Here is a 17528-nt window from a genome sequence, read left to right as displayed (position 1 = left end):
ATTCTTCTCATACGTCTCACCTATCATTGAAATGTATGAGAAGGGGCAATTGTGGGTACGTAGTTACATTCGATAACGTGGACCAATAAGATGCCTACACATGGTCATTAAAAATAAAGAAATGTTGAATTAGTAGAGACGTGTCACATTCTTGAAGTCAGTAAGCTCACTCGACAAGTGATTTGTTTAGCTGAGACATCAATTCGTCAGCTCAATTGACTCCTTGAGAGGACTAAGCCTGCGTGACGCTAGACATGATTGAGTGGTTAGTTCATTAAACAAAGATTATGAAATTAACAAGAAGATTTCCTAAGGTCATTAGGATTTTATTTATAGTCAAGCTTTCAAATCAAATTAAGAAGAGACTATTATAACGAAGAATTATGATTTAATATGGAATCAAGAAGATAAGGATAGAAAGATCCTAATTCAAATAGGAAACTGAAGTATTTGCAAGATCTTCGAGAAGGAAGTTACTAATGTGAAAAGGATTTTTTGAGTCTATAAATAAAGGGATCAACACATAGGTAAAAATTTGTTAACTCGTGTTCTAATTCAACCCTTCTTAATTTTTTGTTAACTTGATCATTGGAGGGTCTTCATTTGGAAACCCCTCCCAAATTTGAGACATTTTGTAGGGAATAAAAGGGATATCATTTTTGGGATATGAGTCTGGGGTGAGGTAATTTCTTGTGTTTGCCTGCATGTAGTTCATAAATAACACAATCAAGTTTTATAAACTTTTCTGATATTTTTAAAATATCGAATGAGTAATCTAAGATCTCAAAGGAATCAATGTGATAGAAGATTCATGTTGATTATCAGGTCTCCTCACCTCTAAGATTTGGACAACTCGTCCGAGTCATCTCGTTCTCAAACGAGTTATAAAACCATACTGTTAAGACATCAAGCTTCCTAAGTGAAGTCTCAACTTTCGAAAGTCCCTCATTTATCTCACTGTAATACTAAGGGTTGTGATATAAATGATTCTTTTACAAAATCGCAACTCAATTATATGGAATTTTATGAATACAATTCATTTGTAGAATAACCATTTTTTGTGTTTAGTCTTATAATTTGATGGTGCCTAAATTATCATGCTTCCACTTTTATTTAAACTACCAAGTATCTGAGACTCATTAGGCAATAGGTAGTCTCTAAGACATGACTGGGGGTTAGTTGAGATGCCAAGATTGACTAGGTTTGCTCCCCAAGTCATGACTTCAACTCCCTATATGTCACTCCACAAAAAAAGTGGAAATTTACCTGTTGTACATGTGTCGGGTACGATGATACATGAGGCCGCAAAAGTTAAAATTAAAAAAAAAACAGTCATTTTTCAAAATATGGGTTAGAAGTTTCTAATTGAACTAATTTCTTATGAGGATGATTTCTATGATAAGAAGATCATCCTAAAAAAATCAGCCCAATCTGAAACTTTTACTCCCATCAAAAGTGATTTAGAATGTGGACTATCAATTTTTTACCGATAATTTGTAAACCATTTTTTATGGATTTAGAAGTTTCAGATTGAGCTGATTTTTTGTGAAGATGATTTTCTCACCATAGATTGTAGAGGGTAATATTGGTACATAATCTAGACCATACAGTATCATAGTTGAGTAAGTGGTACTTGGAATAAACCAATAAATCCAATCCTGCCCAACAGCAAGGTAGACCAAGGTAGTAGCGTCTAGTCTAACTGGCAGGAAAGGACAACTTAAGGAGAGGCCTGGCCTACTTAGCAAGGCAGACCTAATCCAGCATAATCATGGATCACACATGTCAAGTCCAGAGATCTCCCAAGAATCTTGAACTCAATCTCAGAGATTCAAATTCCGTTTATGATCCTTGTAATCAGGGGATTCACCATAATCGAATCCCGATTAAAAGGGAAACTTTGATTGGAGGGAAGATCCTATAAATAAAGGAATCAATGGTGGAATATGGATATTTTTGGTTGAGTGAACAAAGGCTAAAACTATTGTTTTTTCTTGAATATTGTTAGGTCTCAATTTTAACTTGAGCGTTGGAGGATTATTGGCAGGTACTACACCGGTGCTTATAGGAGGAACTTAAGAGGTATTTCAATTCAATAGAGCAGAGTCAATCAAGGTAAAACTCGAGTCCACCTCTACAAATTTGGTGTCATCCGTGGGACCCACTACAGAAAATTGATTTCAGTTGAAACAATGTCGAGAACTACTAGATCAACCGAGGGAAACTCTCATCATCCTCCTGTGGCGCCCATTATGGAGACTACTATCTTGAATTAATTAGAAGCCATGAGAAGGCAATAATAGGAGATGCAAAAGAAAATGGATGACTTATATGAATAGAACCAGGTGCTGAATCAACGCATAGAGAACCAATAGAAAGAAGGTCAAGACCTCCCACCTCATGAGAGAGATGCACACCTTTCAAATGCAAACAGGAGTTCTCGATCGCGAAACCCAAGTGGGAGGGAAGACACTAAAGCCACGACCACCACAACAACTCGAGTTGAGTCCACAATGGGTTTGACGAGAGAAGAGGTCAGAGATATGATTTGAATAGAAAATGAGATAGTAAAAAGTACTGATATCAACTTGGTGGTTGCATAGGCTGTTAAGAGAATTCAAAAATCACCTTTCACGACTGAAATCTTGTCTGAAGAGATTTCAAGGAAGTTTGTACCACCATGCTTCACCCCCTATTTAAGAATAAAGGATCTAATTGAACATTTTTTCCACTTTCGATAGATGATGACTTTGTGGAAGGGGAACGAAGGTTTGATGTGTAGGTTGTTTCTTTTTAGCTTGAAAGAAAATGTCCTAACTTGGTTCCACAAGCTATCAAGTCGATTAATAGCTTCTTTTGAGGAGTTCTACACTCATAGCATGATGCTCTACTCAGTATGCAAATGCACCAAAGAGAAAGCCTCAGAAATTTTATGAGGAGATTTAGATAAGAGACCATCTCCTAGAGCGCTATGATGAGAGAACTGTAGTGGTGACTTTCAAGAACTTTTTGTCATCTAGCTCAAGATTTTACAAGTATCTGGTGAAGAAGAGGCTAGAAACGCTGAGTAAGTTGTTCAAAAGAGCAAAGAAATACATCTGAGTAGAAGATGATCTTTGAAATTTGGTCAAAAAAGTAAAATAATAAACACAATGGCCAAGCCTAGCAAGCAGTAGCAGCCACAATTGAAGAAAATGATAGTATAGCCTAAGAAAAATAAAAAATAGAAGAAAGAGGGGATGTTTTCCCCATGTCCCTAGTGAGATCCTACCTCTTATAGTAAATGAGCCCTATTTTGAATGGTCAGGGCCACTCCGACAAGATTAGATAAAGTAGGATGAGAAATAATGTGCATTCCATAAAGTTTGAGCCCATGCTGCCAACAAATGTCAAGCTCTGAGAAGTTTGTTGTAGAGGTTGATAGAATAGGGTTTGTTGGGAGACCTGACAAGAAGAAAACTACCAAAATGTCCCTAAGAAGGGAATCAAAGGTTAGAGTACTCTCCTGTGAAAGGTCAGGATGGAAGGGTTGCAGTGATTCATGTAATCTTGAACTAGGAGCATAAGAAGTCAAGGTCGAACAAAAACGATAAGAGAGTAAAGATACGATGGGCAGAACATTTCATGCACGTCTACATGACTAGGAATGAACCCATAGAGCAGATTGAAACATACAACAAATAGGAAATGGCCTTCACTTAGAAGGACTTAGAAGGTATGGTTAGGTTACACTATGACGCTCTAGTGGTAATCCTTCAAATTGGCACCTTTATTCTTAAGAAAGTGTTGATTGATAGCGGCAATTCAATCGACATCTTGTACGCCTCGGCTTTCTAGGAGATATAGCTAAACAAAAGTATATTGACTCAAAACAAGAGCCCATTTTGATTAGATTTGATAAAAGAGCAACCCAGCCATGGGGGGAGATAGGTCTGCCTATTTAGGCAAATGACCAGGTTTATGATTGTTGAAGCAAGCTCACTATATAACGCCATTATTGAGAGATGGTGAATGCATGAGATGAGGACTGTCCCATCGAGTACTATCAGGTCTTGAGGTTCCCAACATCGTAGGGGATGTAGGACATTAAGGGAGACCAAATAACAACTCAAGTATACACTTTGGGTCAAGAAGAGTATGCACAAGGAGAATGTCAGCAATAACAATTATAATGAGGGAAGGTGCATATGATGAAACCCTATGCTTGGAGAATGTAAGAATGGTTGACATAGGAGAAGGAATGCAGATTAGAGTAAGGGAAGAGTTGGATCTGAAAGAACTAGAGGATTTAACAAACTGTTTGAAGGCAAACAATGATGTTTTCGTTTGGTCGATAGAAGAGATGCTAGGAATTAGTCTTGAAATGATCTACCATCACTTAAATGTCAAGCCAAGCGTGAGACCAGTAAAGCAAAAGCTAAGGAGGTTAACACTGTACCTGAGGGAAATGGTAAATGAAGAAGTAAATAAGTTGATTAGAGCAAGATTCATTAGGGAAGTGCAGTTTCCTGAATAGATAACCAACATTGTGACAGTACCGAAAAAGAATGGGAAGGTCAGGGTATGTATCTACTTTACAAACCTAAATAAAACCTACCTAAAGGATAGGTTCCCAATACCTAGGATTGACCAATTAGTAGATGTCATGTCAGGCCATGAAAGATTGTCCTTTATGGATGTCTACTCTAGATACAATCATATTTAGCTCTGCACTAAGGATCAAGAGAAGACGACCTTCATCATCGAACAATGACTCTACTATTATAAAGTCATGCCCTTCAAGCTAAAAATACAGGAACAACCTACCAAAGGTTATTAAAGGAAGCTTTTTAGAGACCTATTAGGAAAACTACAAAAGTTTACATCGACGATTTGTTGGTGAAGAGTAAAAAGAATGAAGATCACATCACAAATCTGGAAGAGGTATTTTTAGGAGTAAGAAAAGTTGGGATGAAGTTTAACCCTAAGAAGTGCACTTTTATGTTAACATTAGGAAAGTTCTTAGGTTACTTGCTAACGAAAAGGGGATAAAAGTTAATCTAAAGTAGATCAGAGTATTGCTCGAGATGCTTACTCCGAAGATCTAGAAATAGGTCCAGAAGCTCATGGGAAGGGTAACAATTCTAAATAGATTCATATCCAGATCTTCAAACAAGTGTAGACCTTTATACCAGTTGTTGTATAAAAATATCAAATTTGAATGGACAGATGAATGTGAACGTGCTTTTGTTGAGTTGAAAAAGTACTTGAGACGATCACCAATCCTTTTAAAATCAAAAGTTAGGGAGGAGCTTGGATTGTACCTAGCCATTTTAGAATGCCCCGTTCAGCTCAATCTTGGTCAGAGTATTGATAGTAGCAAAGCAGCCCATCTATTTCCTTAGTAAGATGTTCACAGATGCGAAAACTAGGTACTCAAAAATTAAAAAGATGGGCCTGGCCTTAGTCTACACAACCCTTCGACTGAAACCTTATTTTCAGACACATAACGTTTAGGTAGTTACTAAGTAACCGTTGAAGTCAGTATTGGAAAAAAAATAAGGGTCAGGCAGAATGACAAAGTGGCGGTTCAATTGACTAAGTTTGGGCTCGAATACAAGCCTAAGGAATCATTGAAGGGACAAGCGTTTGCCAATTTCTTAGTTGACTTCCCAATAGAAGAAAATGCAGACTTACATATAGAAGAGTTGGAGAATACGAAGAAATGGAAAGAATCAAGTAACCCACTAGGATGGAAAGTCTACATGGATGGATCTTGAAACATGGAAGGCTCTAGAATTAGAGCAATGGTATTTACGCTCGACGGTACCAAACTCAGAAAGACAGCCAGACTAGGATTCAGAGCATCAAACAACGAAGCAGAATATGAGGCAATGTTGCTTGATCTAAACATGTTGATGGGGTTGGGAATAAAGGAAGTTACAACCTATAGTGACTTGTAGCTAGTGGTCAACCACGTGAACGAAACATTCGAGGCATGAGTGCCCAGAATGCAGCTTTACCAAGAGAAGATTAGATCTACCAAGCTTAAAATTGAAAAAGTAAGGGTAGAGCGTATACCTTGATCGGATAATAGAAATGTAGATGCACTAGCCTATGTAGCATTAATGCTAACATGATGAGAAAAGAAAGAACTCCCACTTGGTTTCCAAGAAAGACCATTGATTGATGAGCCTGAATAAGTGAGCCTAGTAGTAATAACAAAGGATTAGGAGTGGATGAATCCAATTATTGCCTTCCTCTAATCAGGGCAGCTGCCTGACGATCCTAAAAAGGCAAGAAGAGTAAAGGCCAGAGTAAAATGCTATACCTTCTTGGATGGATAGTTGTACAAAAAATTCATGGGAAAGACATTGTTACCCTGCCTAATACTGGAAAATACAGAAGAAGTGTTGGGTGGAATCCATGAAGGGAACTATGGGAATCATTTAAGTACAAGTTTGTTGGCGCATAAAGTACTCTCCCAAGGGTATTTCTGGCCATATTTACAAAAAGATGTTGTCTTGCATGTTAGACGTTGCGATAATTGCCAAAAACATGGGAAAATCATCCATTAACCAATCATTCAACTCAATTTAATAGTCAACCCATGGCTTTTTGTATAATGGGGGATAGACTTGATCAGTCCATTGTTTAGAACACCAACAGATCTAACCCTCCAGCTAGGCAACCGATTACTTCACTAAGTGGGCAGAAGCAGTCTTTCTGTCTTGGATTCATTAGTGGGAAGTTCAGAAGTTTATCTAGGAGAACATTATCTATCGATTTGGTCTGCCTCGTACAATAGTATCGGATAATGGGACACAGTTCATAAGTAAGCAGATCAAGTCATTTTATAAGGACCATGGGATAACGTAGTTGTTCTCTTCATCGCAATATCCACAAGGAAATGGTCAAGTTGAAGCTACAAATAAGGTACTCATTGACATATTAAAGAGAAGGTTAGGAGAAGCGAAGGATAAATGAATAGTAGTGTTGCACGAAATATTATGGGCCTATAGGACAACTGCTAGAACCTCTATTGTGTTATTTCCAGTCACTATGGCTTATGGAATTGAGACAGTGATACCTACCAAAAATAGTTTCCTTATGTCACGTTTGAAGTTGGATCAAATCGATTAGAACAACAAACAGATAGTAACAGACTTTGACCTGCTTGAAGAAAAGCAATAAACAATACTGATAAGAGTAAAAGTTACCATTAGAAGCTGTAAAGATACTTCAACAAGAAAGTTCACCAAAGACAATTCAAAGAAGGAGAGATAGTACTATGTAGGGTTTATCAGAATATAGAAAAGCTAAACGATAGGAATTTAGGACCAAATTGGGAAGGGCCATACAAAATTATAAAAGTTGGTCAAAAGGGAATCTATTATTTGGCTACTATGTCAGGTCTTGAGTTGCCTAGACCTTGGAATACATGTAACCTCAAGAAATATTATTAATAAAGGAAATTTTTTTATTTTTATTTTGTGCATCCTAAGTTTAGTCTTGCGTGATTCGGGGTCCTAAGAAACCTCTATCATCCAAAGTAATAATATGGCTTGTGTGCTAAAGTTAAAAGTTGGACCCTTTTGTGGGTCAGGGTTTTAGTGACCTTACTCTGTCCTGAGTGGCAAAACATTAAGTTGGACCTTCTTGTGGGTCAGGATCTAGTGACCTTGCTCTCTCCGGAATGACAAAGTACTACGTTGGGCCTTTTTGTGGTTCAGGATCTTAGTGACCTTGCTCTATCAGAAATGGCAGTGACCTTGTTTTGTTCGGAATGATAAAACACAGAGTTGGCCCCCTTTTGTGGGTTAGGGTCTAAGTAACCTTGCTCTATCTAGAGTGGCAAAGCAATGGAGTTCATCCCTATATGGCTTAGAGTCCTGAATGACCTCTACTGCCCAAAATGATAACAAGGCCATTGCGCTATAATGACGAAGTACTACCCCTAACAGCTCAGGAGTTAGAGAGATGCCTGCTAGTAATTGGATATTTAAGTCAATCGTGACGACATTTGGTGACGTAATGTACTTATCATCTCAGATAGGTGCTACTTAAGGTAGAAAAAACCTAAGATAGCACCTGGGGGAAGAAATAGGGTGCAAAACCAAAACAAATATTATTCGAATAAGAGCATTACAATGGTTAAGTATGAGATGCAGAATAAGATCACTGTAATGGTTTAGTAAAATAGAACAAGCCAAAATGAAAAGCAAGATTTTGTATATGGAAAAAAATTCATTAACTGTGAAGATTGATTACATAGTGAAGATTCAAATGAAAAATAATTTTTTTAATAACTATGAAGATCAATTACATAGTGAAGATTCAAATGAAAAACAAGATTCAGACCCAGCAATTGCAGCCTATTTACTGCGAACCAATGCTAGTTGCTCAGCTCCAATAGCCCGCTTGGTGTCATGAGGAGCCAAATTCTTCTTCTTTTTGCTCTATTCGCAAAAGGGTGGGTGAGCTGTAGTAGAACAAGGGAGGGAGAGGGAGAAGTCTGAGAGGTCGATGTTCATGATGTCAAAAAAGGGGTTTGGTGATAGGGAATGTGGAAGCTAGCAGAGAAAAAGAGAAGGGCGTGAAGGTGAACTTTCTGCGACTTGCTCGGAAGGATGAGCAGGAGCACGTCTTGCAAGTGGGCGAGGCAAAAGATGTGACTTTTCCCCTCCAATTTCCCTCGTTTGGGCCTCCTTTGGTTCTTCCTTCTTTTCCTTGGTCGTTCGATGTTGTTTTTTCGTAGCCTTTACAGCGGAATGGACATAAGAATCTGTAAAGGAGCCAAAGTCAGATTAGAAAAGGTGTAGCAGAAAGCAAATATTACCATAAGCCAAAATCATTGTTTACTTTGGAAGACCTGAGGAGCCCGGAAACCCTCATGAGAGACACCTGAGCCAAACTCCCAATCCCTAAAGATGATTAAGGTCTCCTTGTATCACCTTTTGTTAGCATTGGGAAGGGAATGCACCAGGGCGACAATTGCATTCTTAGAGGATAACGAGTAGTAACCAAGGCGTTGAGGGATGGCCTTCAGGTTGTACTTGGAAAGGAAGTGGTTGAGGGTAATTTCCAATTTCTCCACCTTTTCCACCAGGTAGTATAAGTTGCCTGACATTTGGCCTGGGGCCCGATTGATTTTGCTTAACACCTCCCTAATGAAGGGAGAGAGAAGGAAGCTTATGCCAACGTAAATTAAGATTACTTTTGAACGACATTCGTTAGGGTTGTTAGAGTTTTTGCAAACCCTAACAGACTTAGTGGTGGGGATTAAGAAATCTTTATGAAGTCGAACAATGTTGATAGCCATTAAAAAGAAGTAAAAAGTAAAATGGAAAGTAGAAAACTACCTCTAAACGAGAGAGGTAAAAAAATGGCAAAAGGTCTAGAAGACTTCAGAGGCACTAAAAGAGGAATTCGCAAAGGCAAAGAGACGATAGAAATGGAAAGCGATTGGGGATCCCTTATTTATAATAGGGCAATGAGAAGGATGTACGCTTACATAGGATAACCTTTTCCAAATTAACCATCGTAGCCCTTGAGTCTAGTGAGAATGTTAATGGAGCATGTATACAACTCCAGATGAGAGACGAATCGTTTCAACCATTGCATTTAATGCATTAAGGTGTTAACGACAAAAAGTAATTATGAGACATAATGACAACCAATCAAGAAAGAGATACATGTTTCGAGAAGACGATGAGACTTAGTGACTTCTCGAGTGTGGGTAAATGTAGAGGGTAATATTGATATGTAATCTAGACCGTACATGTATCTTGGATGAGTAAGTAGTACTTGGAACGAACCAGTAAATCCAATCTTGCCCAACAGTAGGGTAGATCAAGGTAGTAACTTCTAGTCTGATTGGCAGGGCATGATAGCTTAAGGGAAAACCTAGCTTGCTAATTCAGGTATCTGCATAATCATGGATCATGCATGTCAAGTCCAGAGATCTCTCAAGAATCTTGAACTCAATCTCAGATATTCAAATTTCGTTTAGGATCCTTGTAATTAGGAGATTCACCATAATCGAATCCTGATTAAAGGGGAAACCTTGATTTAAGGGAAATTCTTGTAAATAAAGGAATCAATGGTGGAATATGGATCTTTTTGGCTGAGAAAACAAAGGTTGAAACTATTGTTTTTCTTAAATACTTTTACTTCTGCAACTCTAACTTGAGCGTCGAAAGATTATTGGTAGGTACCACACTGATGTTTATAGGAGGAACTTAGGAGCTACTTCGGTTCAATAGAGCATAGTTGATCAAGGTAAAATTCGATTCCACATCAACAGAGATCATCTTACAAAAAATCAGTTCAATCTGAAATTTCTAACCTATATTTTGAAAAATGATTATTTTTACATATGTTTTTTACTTATGGCACATGAACGCTCCCCTATATATATGGGTAGCATTCCATAGACAACATTTTAGACAATGTTCTAGACAACGTTTAGTCCTATATGACAAAATAGTTTCGGAATGGGCTCCTTTTTTGCGAGGATGATCTTTATGATGAGTGGATCATCCTCACAAAAAATCAGTTGATTCTAAAATTTCTAATCCTATGACAAGTGGTTTACAAACTAACGATTAAAATGAATAGTTCACGATTCTTTAACTTGTAAACTGGTGTTAGCAATTTTAGAATATGTTGATTTTTTGCAAGAATGATCCCCTCACTATAGAGATCATTCTCACAAAAAATCAGCCAATTCCAAAACTTTTTATAAGACAAAACACTTTGTTTAGCATATTGTCCACCTATCGTGACTATATATTCTCGCTTGGCTATCCCTCAAGCGCATACTAGCAGAGGTAATCTTGTAATTTTAAACAAATTATCAAATATTTCAGTAATTTCGTCTTCCAGACATCTGAACCCGCTCACCCTTAAATTCTAGTTTTCCCGCCCAATCAACAGTTCCTCTCTCTGACAAAATCAGCCCACCTCAAGAAAGAAATTAACCACTGAACCTCTCACAAATATGCCCTAAAACCCTAATTCAGTACTTCTCACTATCATGCCTGACCTCAGTAATCTCCTCGAGTCCTCTTCTTTGGCACTCTCTCCTTGCCCTAATCTCTCACCAGTCTCCGATCTTTGCGAAGACTCCTCTTTGTGTCCAAACCCTGTTGAATCAAAACCCTTAGATGAAGAGAACGGTTGGTTTGGCAGTTGGGATCAGAGATTACGTTCTCAGAAGACAGGTGTGGGGTTTAAGGTTTTGAGGAGAGATCAGAAGAGATTGATTCGCGGAGGAGCGTTGGAGAGAAGCAAGAAATCGAACGGTGGTAAATCATTGGAGGATCATGTGAGGGATTGGGTGGATGAGAAAGTCAAATCAGGAGTTCCTGAGAGGGAATGCTTTCTCCCTTTCCTTGTTGATGCTCCAAGAATGGTGATTTTCTTAATTTCTTAGTTTTTTTTGGATTGGTAACAGTTTAATTTCTTAATTTCTTTATGATGATCCCTCTTTTTCTTAGATCAGATTAGAGGTGTTCTATTATTGATATTAGTGATTTTATGAAGAAGAAAATGAATTAACTGTTTTGATCTCTTTGTGTCAGAAAAAAAAAAAATATTAAGAATAAAATTCATTTTTCTAGCAGCATGGTTTTAAATTTAGTCCGAGACTGAGATGACTCAGAGCAACACCAACCCACATCTCTAAAATTTGGCTCCAAATTGGCGTAGTCTCTGAATTTAGAGAAGATGTTCTCCTCCAAACTAATTTGAACTCCAACCGGTCCCCTCTCTAAATCACTATTCATTCTCTAAATTTGGGATTGATGACAAGAATAGAAAATAAGTAGGGGACAAAAATTATATTTAAAATATGTTTTATGGAAAAATAGAAGTCAAAATGGTATTTATGTAAAAAAAGTGGGGACAAAATGACTATTTAAAAGTAATGAATGGTGACACGAGCGCTAAAATTTCCCACCATCTTGAAATTTAGAGCTGTGAACAGTGATTTAGAGGGAATGTTAGAGATTTAGAGATCGATTGGAGCTAGGTTCGTACGTCTCTATCTCTAAATTTAGAGATTTAGAGATCGGTTGGAGTTGCTCTCGCCTGAGTCATCCCGATATCGTTCACCACCGAGTCAAATTTACAAGGCGTTTCAACGTTCACACATCTCACGAGATAAATGATATGACTCGAATGTTATTTTGAAAATATTGTGTGAGTTAGTAAAACTTGGCCGAGTCAATTGGGATTTGGCATATTTTATTTAAAATAGTTATTTTTAAAGAATTTTAGTATTTATTATCTTAAAATAATATGAATTTATGACTGGACATCTTCTAATCTTCCTTATTACATAAAACTGTTTATAATTATTTTTATATAAATATCCATGAATAAATTTTATAAACCGAGTTAAATGCTTTATCTTGTTCAAGACAAGTTGATTCATTAGAGGCAATTTGGTCTTGTCCATGAACAAGATGTGACTTCAAACCGAGATTTGAAACAATGTCTTCTAGTGGTTTAAGTGTTTGTATTTGAATCTTTTTATTTAAGTTTGTGGGTTTTTTTGGTGATCCTTTTCAGATTGAGTGTCGCGTTTGTTGTAAATGTATCTACTCTGGGGAAGAAGTGTTATGTTCTGTCCGTGGTTGTCATGAAGCCTATCACATGATATGTGTTAGGGAAATCCTAGGGCTCTCCGTTTCAAGAAGTTTCAAGTGCCCCCAACATGTAAATATGTTCTATTATTATTCAAATTTTCCTTGACATAATGCTTAGCTTTCTTGATTCCTAAGTATGATATGGGCATATGTAGGGCATCAATTTATTTAATTTTTACTATGTTCTAATAATGGATTTGGGCCATATTTTTTTTTTCATTTATGGTTTGAGTAAAACCTGATATTTTTCCCTTTTTTTGATTTGTAAATAGTTGTTTCTTTTGTTGAACATCTAAAGTTTGATGCATTTTTTGCTATGCATTGAGATGTTTTTATTTTTAAATTGTTTTCTATATGTTCATACCACTATAAATAAATTGGGGAGGTCAATAATGGGTATAATTTATGTCTTGACTAACTGTGAATGGGGAAAACTTGGAAGGAGAGGAGACCATTCGAGAAGGGGTGGTCGAATTTCACAAAAAGTTGTATTAGCAAGACCTACCTTGGATAACCTAGGCTTTGATAACATCTCGAGGGACAACATTCTTGACCTGACAAGTCATTTGAGGTCCATGAGATATATCCAAAAATCATTGCTGTGGATTTTCTATAGCCTTCTTTAAATCTGACTAGGATGTTATATTTGATGATTTAAGACTTGTTGTTAAGGACTTTTTAGATAGAGGTTTTCTTGTCTAATGTTCCAACGTCACATTTGTGGGTCGCATCGATCCTCAAAAATACCATAGCAGAAGACATTGCTCACCTCAAGCCTATAAGCCTTGTGAATTCAATGTACAAAACTCTGTAGTCAAGGCGAGCGCCTTAGTGCGCCTCAAGGCAGGGCACATCAAAGACGCCTTAATACATGTGAGGTGAGGTAGTGTAAGTGAGGTGCACTAAGGCACATGTCTTGATTGCCCCTCAGTCAAGGTGCAAGGCACATTGGGCACACACCACATTAAAAACTGAAAAATAAAATAAAATGCATTTTGTTTAAATGGGACACCAATTTCATATTAGATTCACATCTTTATTATAATTTTTTATCTTTAAAATGTTGATTTTATATTTTGTCATTTCTATTGGCCCAAGCCCCTTAGGACCAAGTTATGGCTTAGTCAACTTAGGCCCGATAGGGGTGTAGGGCTGGTCAAAGGTAGGGCCTACCTTTCTAGGGACGGGTTAGGGCTTGAACAAGCTTGGCCTGAACCTACCCATTGATGGCCCTAGTCATGATTGAGATATTGAAATGTATTGGTCAAGATCGATACGAAACATTTACCCCCAAGCATTGAATGTTTCGAGAATGTATAAATCCATTTAGTATTGTTTTTTTTCCTTTGACAAAGACATTCCTCTGATACAACATTTTAGACCTTGACTTTAGTTGTTGTATCATAGTAGCAACAACACATGTTTTTGGCCAACTTCTACTATTTCTTTCCTTATTGTGTTCTCATTCTTCTCTAATTTTTCTAGCATTGTTGATCGTTCTCTTCTTGAAGTGTTGTATACTTTAACTTGTTTATAAAACTCATGTTTACACATATTATAAATGCAATATAACTACAATCTATCTTCTATTATTTAATTTATTAATTTTAATATTTTATAGTGCTCCGCTTTACTCAGGCATGCTGCATGCGCCTCGCCTTGCACTTCAGGCACTATGTAGGCCTTTGTTCCTTAAGTGTGCTTTTTGCCCTCAACTACGTTGATATAAAATTATACCTAAGATACTAGCATCAAGGCTAAAGAATGTTCTAGCAATTTAGACCAAGTTATAGTTATGAATGAATGCATTGACTTGAGGCTAAGAGCTGGTTTTCTAGGGGTTGTTTGTAAAGATGATCTAAAACATCATATGATTATAAATAATCGAGGATTCTTAAGATGCACGATGGGCCATATGGGATTTGGGAAGACTTGTATAAATTGGATGATGAAATGCTTGTTGTTTGGCTCATTTTCGGTGCTCGTCAAAGGGATTTTTACAGGGTTCTTCAAAAGCTCTCGAGACCTTAGGTAGGGAGATACATTGTCTCCATTTCTATTTATGATTGTAAGGAGGTACTAAGTTGTCTAATGGAAAACATATATCCTTGAGACAAGATTTTAAACCCTGTTAAAGACTATGGATACCTTTTTCTTGGATAGGTGATCGATGAATATTCTATATATAAAATATATTTTTTGGACAGGCAAACGGGTTTGTGGTTAGTAATTAGTGGGTGAAGGGGGGTTTAGAACCCATGCTGTGGTCTCAACACTCGCAAAACTTCCCTACTTAGGAACTTGTCACCTTTGCTATTGATGAAATATTAAGAAACAAAATATAGTGTATCTGTAATTAAAAATAGAGTCAAGTCATTGAGGGGTAGTGTCATGCCCAAAATCCTAACATGCATCCCCATGATTAAGTGTTAGAATCTTGAGGTGAGATATTTTCTATACAGTGAAACACATATAACTCAACAATTTCAAACAATGATACCATATATTGTAAAGGAAGCATAACTAAATATGATACATAAATAAAAGCAACAATCCTATCTGACAACTCCTTTTATTTATAAATAACACAAAGAAATATTGACGTATACCAAGAATATACTAACCTGCTCTCCCAACATAAAACAACTACTCTACCAATTCTCACAACATCCACTGGTCCTAAAACTACAACAATCCTAAAGTTGATCTTCGATCATTGGAACTTCTTGAAATACCAAATATACAACATCATCCCATAATATAACATACAATGACAAAGTATTATAATAGAGTTGAGAGTCATGGCTAATGTGAACATCTTAGTCAAGATACGATTGATCCAATACTTCACCGGTGTGGAACTCCATCGTTAGTTCTTGGTTCTATGGCCAGCTTCTACTATACTTGGGTGATTGTTTTTTTTGACTCAAGTTGATTGTTGAATAAGGCCTTAAGAAACTGACCAATTAAGTGGGTTATTCTTTCCTGACTATTCTAGACTATTAATGATCATTGATTAGTCATGATAGCATCAAGATAACTAATTTTACATCTCGTTCTCTATTATAGATAAAAAGGAATTTTTCGAATTCCTATTGTGATGTTGCATTCTTATGCATCCCATACTACATAAGAAATCAAACATCGCAAATGTTATCTTAGAATAACGTGTCGCTCTGAAAGTGACACAATACGTGATTCGTTGTAGGTTTTTACAATATCTTTAATAGATCACTAAAATAATATAAATGTACAATTTTTCTTATTCAAAACATAAAACTTTTTGCTTTTTTGAAATATTTTTTTGATCAGTATTTTTTGAAATATGAAATTTTTCTTTTTCCCAAAAAATAGAACTTCCATTTTGTTCAAAACATAAAATGAAAAAAATAAAAACCAATTATGTGAATTGAATACCTAGTTTATCACTCAATATAAATACACTCTTTTTTCATTTCATTTCATTTCCTTTCGTGTCTTACACGACAACTAGCCAAAGTGTGGCACCCCCAAATTCTAGCACGAATCCCCATGATTCTATGCCAGAATCCGAGACAGTAAAAACTCTCCTCAAATATGATATTAAAATAAATTTGATTATATAGTGATAAAAATAATAATATAGCAGTGAAAAAAGAATAATATATAACTAAAGAATATCAACGTGTGGAAACAACCTCAATTTAATTTATGATTTACTTACAATATTCCAAATACGCATTGTTAACAAAATGAAACATATAACTAAACCTTAAAATATCCTTAAGCAGATGGGGGTTGCAACTCGTTAGTAATGAACTCCAAGTGCTAACTCGAAATTTGTTCCTCAAGGCTAACTTCGAAATCTATCAAAACTGAAAGGGTGAAGGATAGGGTGAGTAACAGGGGAGTTTCCTAACATAAAACAAATATCTCAAACTAACAGTCACATAAATATGAGGGAAATCATTCTAAAACATTTTGGAAAGATGTGCAAGTTTTCTTGTGTAAACAATAACAAAATGGTTAAATCATACTATACTTAAATAATCGTAAATCATGTGATGACATAAAATTTATGAATTAGACAATAACTAAAACGTAAAAAAAATCTGTATCCCTTGTCAACCTACTTGTTCTATTTTCAAAATAACAAATAAAATACCGAGCTTAAAAATCTTATGAAACATTTTAAAACAAAATGTAAGCAAATCTAGAAAATAAATAACTCTTTTCATCAACCTGTAAATATTCAATTTTAAAATCTCGTTTTTCAAATTTTAACGAAACAACTCTTAATCATAAAGTAATCATGTTAGAAATATAATTACAATCACTATTTAAAATAGTTTACTAGATAAAATTCATATTTTATAAATTAAAATAAAGCAGGTTTAATAATTAAGTACAAACAATTGTAGTGTGTCTGTTAAGAGCGTTGAGAATCATGATTGGATACCATCCCAGTCAAGATTAAGAATTATGCTCCTCGTTTAACCGATGTGGAACCCCATTGTTAATTCCTGATTCTGAGATCGGTTGTTACACTTACCACGGTTGGGTGACCATTTATCCGATTCAAGTTGACCGTTGATTGTGACCATAAGAAATAGGTCTCTTCATGATGTGTTAAAACGTTTGACTACTACTAGATAGTTAATTATCATTGATTCTTCATCTTCATCTATATGTGGTTCCCTAAGAAATCTCTACACTTTCCACAGCTACCTTTATATTACATAGTTCATCGGTAAAGATAAAATAGAAACTCTCGGATCTCAATTGTGATATTAATCCTTTATGCATCCCATACTACATAAGAATTTAATATCAGAGCCATTCATTTTAGGATAGTATGTCACTCCGGAAATGATACGACTGACTATCCTTTCTGATTTTCACAAGCTCTTTAATAGA

The 17528-nt window shown here is 36.2% G+C and overlaps 1 protein-coding gene across 2 annotated transcripts in view; it reads left to right on the top strand.

Annotated features, from left to right (window-relative positions):
* The first annotated feature begins 10816 nt into the window (after positions 1-10816).
* Positions 10817-17528, top strand: part of SDG4 (SET domain group 4) — a 69654-nt gene continuing 62942 nt past the window's right edge. The window contains exons 1-2 of one of the 2 annotated variants that reach the window (XM_086439573.1): positions 10817-11395; positions 12556-12702. In XM_086439573.1, coding sequence (XP_086295699.1) covers positions 11018-11395; positions 12556-12702 — 525 coding nt within the window. In that variant the 5' untranslated portion in view covers positions 10817-11017. The remainder of the gene's footprint in view (positions 11396-12555; positions 12703-17528) is intronic. The other variant, XM_086439565.1, reaches the window with a different exon arrangement.

Source organism: Akebia trifoliata, chromosome 1, assembly GCF_017979445.1.
Source record: "Akebia trifoliata isolate Shusen 1 chromosome 1, ASM1797944v1, whole genome shotgun sequence".
NCBI lineage: Eukaryota > Viridiplantae > Streptophyta > Magnoliopsida > Ranunculales > Lardizabalaceae > Akebia > Akebia trifoliata.
The sequence above is the reverse complement of the archived record's forward strand: the minus strand, read 5'-3'. Positions and strand labels throughout refer to the sequence as shown.